This window comes from Otolemur garnettii, unplaced genomic scaffold, assembly GCF_000181295.1.
Source record: "Otolemur garnettii isolate 467f Iridium unplaced genomic scaffold, OtoGar3 scaffold00191, whole genome shotgun sequence".
Lineage (NCBI taxonomy): Eukaryota > Metazoa > Chordata > Mammalia > Primates > Galagidae > Otolemur > Otolemur garnettii.
The window spans coordinates 2162905-2171373 of NW_003852586.1; the positions used below are offsets into that span (position 1 = coordinate 2162905).

The 8469-nt window shown below is 39.0% G+C and overlaps 1 protein-coding gene across 3 annotated transcripts in view; it reads left to right on the forward strand.

Moving 5' to 3' along the window:
* The window catches only part of LOC100953514 (UDP-glucuronosyltransferase 2B31-like), a 15601-nt gene extending 7250 nt beyond the window's left edge, over window positions 1-8351 (forward strand). The window contains exons 3-6 of one of the 3 annotated variants that reach the window (XM_023507596.1): window positions 1684-1815; window positions 4593-4680; window positions 5701-5938; window positions 7786-8351. In XM_023507596.1, the coding sequence (XP_023363364.1) occupies window positions 1684-1815; window positions 4593-4680; window positions 5701-5938; window positions 7786-8065 (738 nt within the window). In that variant the 3' untranslated portion in view covers window positions 8066-8351. Of the gene's footprint in view, window positions 1-1683; window positions 1816-4592; window positions 4681-5199; window positions 5663-5700; window positions 5939-7785 lie in introns of those variants that run through there. The other 2 variants (XM_012812152.2, XM_012812153.2) reach the window with 2 other exon arrangements.
* The last annotated feature ends 118 nt before the right edge of the window (window positions 8352-8469 follow it).

The window sequence follows — 8469 nt, forward strand, 5'->3', positions numbered from 1 at the left end:
TGATATCTCAAAGTAGTTTTGATTTGCATTTCTCTGATGATTAAGGATGGAGAGCATTTTTTCATATATCTGTAGGCCGTGCGCCAATCGTCTTTAGAGAAATTTCTCTTCAAGTCCTTTGCCCACCCTGAAATGGGATCACTTGTTTTCTTCTTGCTAATGCGTTTAAGTTCTCTATGGATTCTGGTTATTAAACCTTTGTCAGAGACCTAACCTGCGAAAATCTTCTCCCATTCTGAGGGCTGTCTTCTTGCCTTACTTACTGTGTTCTTGGCTGTGAAAGCTCTTTAGTTTGATCAGGTCCCAATAGTGTATTTCTGATGTTGCTTCAATTGCCCGGGGTGTCCTCCTCATAAATGAAAGTTTCTTTGTTATGTTGAAGGAATGGATGTTACTTCACAGAGAAGAAAAAGCAATGTATGAATTTAATATGAAAGGAATAACATCAAAAATGAGTATATGATTTTGATGTAATATCCAGGAAATACTTGACTCTACATTTCTTTGGAGATTTTTTTGATCTTCCTTGCTTATTTGGGGGATTTGTGGTGTTGTTGTTGTTTCTTTTTCTGTGCTGAGAGAATCCACTGATTAATTTGGAAATATTCATGTACAGAATGTATTTCAACTAAACAACTGGCTCACACTGGAAACCACAAGTCATAATTTTATAATTCTCAATCAACTCCAAGCACTTGTGCACCAGGACGTCCACACAGTCAGTGTGGACAGCTCAGGACAGAGACAGGACCATGACAGGAAGGCCTGGGTGTCCCTTGAGGGGCAGGTGCTCTGTGTAGGACACAGTAAAGAGTAAGGACTGTCCATCATGGCTAGTTGTAAGTAGCACATCAATTTAACAGTGTAAGGTCATGATAAGAATGCCTCCTGCCTAAATAATTTCCAAATAAATATGGTCATTCAAATCTGCTACTATATGCCCTGTGATTCCATATTACCAGTGGGACACCTGGGCTATTGCACTGAAGTTCCAAAGCACAATCTCATCATCGTGGATATCAGTGTGTCTTAAGGTACCACTTTTGAGTAAGTGTGTGTGTGTGTGTGTGTCTATGTGTGTGTGTATGTGTTTAGGGGAAAAGAATGGGAAACTCTGACAAACTTTCAGTGATGTGTCAAAGATTATGGAACTGAAGAAACATAGATATAACATCATCCCAACCCTCAGGGAGATTTCCTCATGGCTCATAGGGAATGGCGCCAACAAAAAGAAATTCCACATAAAAAATGCCTGAAATGAACAAAAGAGATGTAACAGAAACACAATTTTATAGAACTGAAGTCGTGTGAAGCCACCTTGACTAACCTGTATCAGTAAACCCACGGATACATATGAAGGGTCTGAGCACGTTACTTTCTAGCTCTCCCTCTCCCGACGACATGGCAGTAGGTCCACTTATTCTTCCTCCTACACACGTACACACATGCTCACATATGCACACTCACATTTGCACAAATAACTGCAATAGAAGCCTCCAATCACATAACACATGTTTCTTTCCATAAAGCTTTGTGATTAAGTCAGTTAAACATCAGCCCTTAATCTGACACTTCCTAATAGTATGGGCTTTTCTCTTCTAGACGTTTGTAAACATCCTTCCAACCACGTTCCTTGTGCTGATAAACATATATGTTTTTGATGGACTCATTCTTTCTTCACAGGAGATGGAAGACTTCGTCCAGAGCTCTGGAGAAAATGGTGTTGTGGTGTTTTCTCTGGGGTCAATGGTCAGCAACATGAAGGAAGAAAGGGCCAATGTGATTGCTGCAGCCCTTGCCCAGCTCCCACAAAAGGTTAGATAATGTGTCCACTGGTGGACAGTTACTGAATGAGTCTATGTGAAAGGTTAACTGCCTGATAGTTAACAGAGCTCCTGAGGGCATTGTGCACCCTGAGATCTTATTGGAAAGGAGGGAAATTTAGTGCATATCTGTGCTAGCACAGTGGCAGGAAGCAGGCCTTGAGAGAAGTCTCAGGTGCACTGCAGTCTAGGCTCCCATGCGATTGAACTTTTGTGCCTCCTACACATGTGGAACAGGCCTTTTTGGTGTGCTGGTCAGGAAGCTGCTCAGAGAAAGATGGCCTGGCTGACTGGTCACCCTATAGGTACCCACCTAGCCAGAGAGATTTAGAGAAAGAGAAAAACTTGCCTGCCTTCCTGGCTGCATGTAATGAAAATCGTGAAGATGGTGTCCTGCCCTAAGGCATGACCTGGGCATCTAATGTCACCTCCAGGCTGACACCTCTCTTGACTGAGGGAGGGGAAGGAAATAAAGGAGGAGCCAATCAGAAGGAGTCAGGAATGGGAGGAGGGTTCAGATGCCCCATAGAATATAGTAGGAACTTAAGTTCTCACATACACGATACATTTGTAGTCTATGTGTGCTCAGGAATCATTTTCTTAGTTTTCTGTCTGACAAAAACTTCTAACAATTTGTGTTACTTTTATGATGAAAACTTGACATTAACACTCCAATACCAAGTGGAAGTTAAATTTTCCTCAAGTCTATGATGATTACTTGGGAATTCTATAATAGCCATATCTTGGTACTGGGCATGGATGTGGCTGTGTTATAGGAGATGGTATTAATCACTGCTGCAGTCTGTCAGCTACATGGTAACAGTCAAACAAAGTTTAGCAAATACAGTTTTAGATATTCTGAACAGGTGTCCTGTTATTCATAAACTTCCCACTGGCTCTGATTTTCTACAGTAAAAGAATTTCTAAGACTAGCAGTAGTGATAATGCTCTGAATCCTGGAAAAATGATACCACTTTGACTCTTACTTAGGAGAAGTGTTTAGTGAGTGTGTCTGACAGTGTTATGGAAAAACCAAAGCTGCATGGACACGTTTCCCTCAAGTAGCTGATTTTATGGATATGGATCTTTTGCAAATCAGTAAATGGCAACCTCTAATGAAGTTACTTATGTAACAGGCAGACATCAACAAATTAATACTCATATCACTCAAAAGCTTAAGGTGACGTAGAGTTGCCTGAAAATTAGGTTTATGAACCTGTCCCTGAGCACTTACATTGGCAGCACCGTACACACAACTCAGTAAGGCTTCCTGACCCAGGACAGCAGAGTCTCACAATTGTGTTTGTGACAACATGTGACGGTGCTTTGGTAAACAGGGCTCATTATTGTTGTTGCCTGTTTTTGTGAGCAGTTCGGAGGTTGAATTAGAGCAACAAAGAGGCATTTGCAAATTTCTTATAAATCTTGGCAAGAGTGGAGGTGAAATCAGCGACATGTTAGTCCACGTTTATAGAGATAATGCCATGAAGAGAATGGCAGTCTACAAATGGATTAAAGTGTTTCCAAGGGGAAAGAGCATCACTGATGAGGTGAGGTCAAGATGAACAGTACTGACCAGAATAGATGAAAACATGGCAGAAATTTATCAAATTGTCCAACAAATTATTAGCTGGCTGTGAGATGCATAGCAGACCAAGGAAACATTGATGGGAAAATGTCTGAAAAATCTTTATTTTATTTTTATTTTTATTTATTTATTTATTTATTTATTGCAGTTTTTGGCCGGGGCTGGGTTTGAACCCACCACCTCTGGCATATGGGGCCAGCACCTTACTCCTTTGAGCCACAGGTGCCGCCCAAATGTCTGAAAAATCTTAACTGAAAATCTTAGCCAACAAATCATGGCCTTTGCATGGGGACAAAGCACCAGCTCACATGGCACTGACTCTGAGGGACATTTTAGCTGGTAAATAAGTAACTGTACTGGAGCATCCTCCCTACTCACCTAATCTGGCCCCCAGTGACTTTTTTCTTCACTGGAAGATAAAGGAAATATTAAGAGGAAGACATTGGATGACATTCAGAACATCAAAGGGAATATGATAAATGCTTATATAGCCATTCCAGAAAAAAAGTTCAGAAATTGCTGAGAAGGGTGCACTAGGCACTGGGGTCAGTGCACAGCTTCCCAGGGGGAGTTCTTGGAAGGTGGCTGTGGTGATATTCAGCAATGGGGCAGGTAGCATGTTTGCTAGGATGAGTTCACAAACTTACTTGTCAGACCTCACATACTATAATTACCATGATTTGATTATTACACATTGTATGCCTGTATCAAAATATCACATGTACTCTGCATGTATTTACAACTATTATATGTCCAAAATAATGAAAAATAAGACATTTAAAAGAACAAACTAATAATAACAGATTAATATTAGCTTTGGAGAATTGCAGCTAGTATAAAGAAATAAATGTAGACCATTACTACTGTATTTCTTTTACCAGAATTTTATTGATGGGCAAATAATTTTTAAAATGCTTGAATTTACCAGTGTAGGAATCATTTGTGTAAGTTACTCAGAAGTTGTTAGATACCACATTGATCATGACAGTAGCACATGAATCCCGGTTATTCTATTTACCTAGAATTTGAGTCCTACTCTTGAGTTACCAGCCTTTTTTCTGATTTCTTCATACTGTATATGAAGGGGGTTAGATACAAGGCTGACAATCCCTTTAGAAAGCAAACTTGCCTTAATTTTGGATTTCTACTCATGGAATGATGTATTTTCTCCACCGGAACAGGTCCTGTGGAGATTTGATGGAAAGAAACCAGACACTTTGGGATCCAATACTCAGCTGTACAAATGGCTGCCCCAGAATGACCTTCTTGGTAAGATTCTTGTGAAAAATATCAAATACATGAGTAACAGCCAGTTGCCCTGATAGTCAATAGCTTAACATAAACAATATTTATGGTTTATCTTACAAGGGTACAATGAATCTTTCTAAAAGTAGAATATAAACGTCTTAACACAATAACTAAGAAAATGACATGAAGGCTATGTTAACCAGTTTGATGAAAATATTTCAAATTGTATATGAAAACACCACACTGTACTCCATGATTCCATTAATGTACACAGCTATCATTTAATAAAGAAAAAAACTCAAAAATAAAATCTAGCTGCTTTATACACATGTTCTATCCTGGGGGGAAAGAATAACCTACAGCAGTTGGCATTTTCCTACACACATTCATACTTTTTATGTCTAGAAACAAAGTATCTATTTCAGCTCTTGGTGGTGCCTTGGTCTCCTTCCTCTACTGGAGCAACTTTACCTTGACCTTCTTCCTACTCAGGGTCATTTCACATGACACTGACCATCATAGTTCCTCTTCTTTTTCCAGAGACTCTGCATTGTCTGTGGAAAGGAATCCCCAGTCCCTACCGTAAAGTGACATCACCTTCACAGAGGAGTGTGGCCTGTCCTTGCTGTGACCTCAGTTCTGCTCTTGTTACACTCACTGCTGCCTGGACCCCTTCCATGTCAGATGCAAGGACTGCACTATTTTCCTGAGAGAACAAGAGTATACATGCCTGACCCTGTCTCTTCTTTTCCTTTTCTTTGTCTTTGTACATTCCATTTCTTTTATCTAGAATGTTCTTTTTCATTGTCCCTTGGTGATCTTGTGTCTGTCTTCCATTCTCAAGTCACACAGCATTTCTTCCATGCAAACTTCACTTCTCTCTCAAGCAAAAGTAGGTCCTTCTGCTTCTGAAATCTGAGAGAAGTTCTAGTGTAAGTTTGTGAGACTCTGCTCTGCTATCTACAAAACATTCCCCTTTCACTGTCCTATAATGTGACTTTCTCATCTTATTCCTGAGTTGTGTAATGAATAATTTCACAGATATTCACCCAACTGTAGGTCACCCCCAAACCAAGGCTTTTGTAACTCATGGTGGAGCCAACGGCATATATGAGGCCATCTACCACGGGATCCCCATGGTGGGCATTCCTTTGTTTGGGGAACAAGCTGACAACATGGCTCACATGAAGACCAAGGGAGCAGCTGTCACCTTGGACTTCACCACGATGTCCAGTGCTGATTTGCTCAGTGCTCTGAAGATGGTCATTAATGACCCCATGTGAGTAGCATGACTTTTTACTAGATGGTATTTCTATACAGGTTCTCTTGTAATCAGTAAATGAGATTAATTCATTAGTATATTTTTAGCAGATCAGTTTTGAAAACAATCTATTTTTATGTTTTAGAATTATAAATTTTATTGAATGTAAATGCTGTCAACCCCCTACTGTTTGGAAATTAAAAGCTAATAAATTATTCAATCAATCAGCAACTTGCTTTCATTTCCCACCAGGTACTTAGTTCACAGTTGCATTGAACTCAATAAATTTAATGGGAAACTAATTAGTACAAAAATTTTCTATGTAAAAATAACTTCAGATACACAGAGAAGTATGAACAAGAGGAATTTTTACAATTAAGACAGAATCCATAGTGAAAAGGATTAATGACCTTTGAAATATACAAAAACATTTTAATTCAATTCCTACAATTGCTTAATTTATTTCCTTTCTTTTATTCCAGAGTTTATTTTTATACTGTTATTTTAATAGATTCAATAGTAGATATAATTTACCTAGCATAAAATGTATGTATTCAAAAGGTAAAACTTGAATATATTTAGTATGTATATGGAGTTATCAAGATGGCACTATAATTTTAAAACCTTTGTATCACCCCAAGGACATTTTGTAAGGCACAGAAATCTCCTCCTATAAACACCTGATCCCAGGAAATGCTAATTTATATTTCCTCTACAGATTATTCTCTATAGCATTCATACACTTTATAGTACATTAAAAATAGCTTTTTCACTAAGCATAATATTTTTAGTTTCATTCATGTTGTTGTGTGTATCAGAACTTTGTTCCCTTTTCATTATTATTGTCTGGGATTCATTCAGGTTACAAAGAATTAGGTTACACTGGTTGCATTTGTTAGGTAAATTCCCTCTTATACTTGTGTCCTGCCCCCAAGAAGTGTGCCATACACCATAATCCCAACCCCCCTCTCTCTTGCGCTCACCCCACTCCCTCATTCCTCTACCCCCTACCCTCACTTTGTATTAGCCCATCTATTGCTTTCAGTGCATTGGATTCTTGGTTCTCCATTCTTGTGATGCTTTACTAAGAAGAATGTGTTCCATGCCAATTCAGGTTAATAGGAGAGATATAAAGTCTCCATATTTTTTAGTGGCTGAATAGTATTCCATGGTATACATACACCACAGCTTCTTAATCTATTCCTGGGTTGGTGGTCATTTAAGCTATTTCCACAATTTGGCAATTGTAAATTGAGCTGAGATGAACAGTCTAGTGCAAATGTCCTTCTGATAAAAATGATTATTTTTCTTCTGGGTAGATTTCAGGATCAAATGGGAGATCTCATTTGACTTCTTTGAGAATTCTTCATACTTCCTTCCAAAAAGGTTGTATGAGTTTGCAGTCCCACCAGCAATGTAAAAGTGTTCCTTCTCTCCACATTTGCCTGAACATCTGCTATTTTGAGACTTTGTGACGGGGGCCATTCTCACTGGGGTTAAGTGATGTATTAGGTTGGTTTTGATTTGCATTTCTCTGATAATTAGGGACGATGAGCATTTTTTCATATGTTTGTTAGCCATTTGTCTATCTTCTTTATCGAAAGTTCTATTGATCTCTCTTGCCAAGTGATAGAAGGGATTGTTGGCTCATTTTTTTGCTGATTAAATTGAGTTGTCTGTAGATCCTAGTTATCAAGCTTTTGTTGGATTCATAACATGCAAATATCTCTTCCCATTCTGAAGGTTGTCTGTTTGCTTTGGTTCTTCTCTTTAGAAATTAAATGAACCATAAACTTTTTCATGAATTTGGTAAGATTAGCCAATAAACTTACTCTCAATAATGGAATCCTTTATTTCTCCTGCAGATATAAAGAGAATGCTGTGAGGTTGTCTAAAATTCACCATGACCAGCCAATGAAGCCCCTGGATCGAGCAGTCTTCTGGATCGAGTTCGTCATGCGCCACGGAGGAGCCAAGCACCTGCGGGTTGCAGCCCACGACCTCAGCTGGGCCCAGTACCACTCCCTGGACGTGATTGGCTTCCTGCTGGCCTGCGGGGCAGCTGTGATGTTTGTCCTCACAAAGTGCTGTCTGCTCTGCTACCGGAAGTTTGCTACCCCAAGGAAGAAGGGGAAACAGGAGTAGCTGGATCCCAGAACTAAAGCTGGGATCGTGACCTGTGGGTCTCCCGGGTGAATGCCAGAAAGAGGGGCGTTATGGAGATTCTCCTCCTGGGACAAAACACCTTTCCCTACTTACCTCATCAAGTCAAAATTTCCAGAGATTTAGTTCCTATTTGAAAGATAAAATTATTACTTATTGAACATTGTTAAAACCTGGGAAATGTAAAAATCATATAAGTTAAAATAGTTTATGGCTAAATGTATTGTTCTAATTCACAAATTATGCAAATAAACATGTACTGAGCTTAGCTATATTTCACAAATTGTGTGTGGACAGAAGAACAGTAACAATTCTACTCACGGTATCAATACTCAGAATACTTTTATCTAGAGCAGAATTTTTTTTTTTTTTTTTTTTGAGACAGA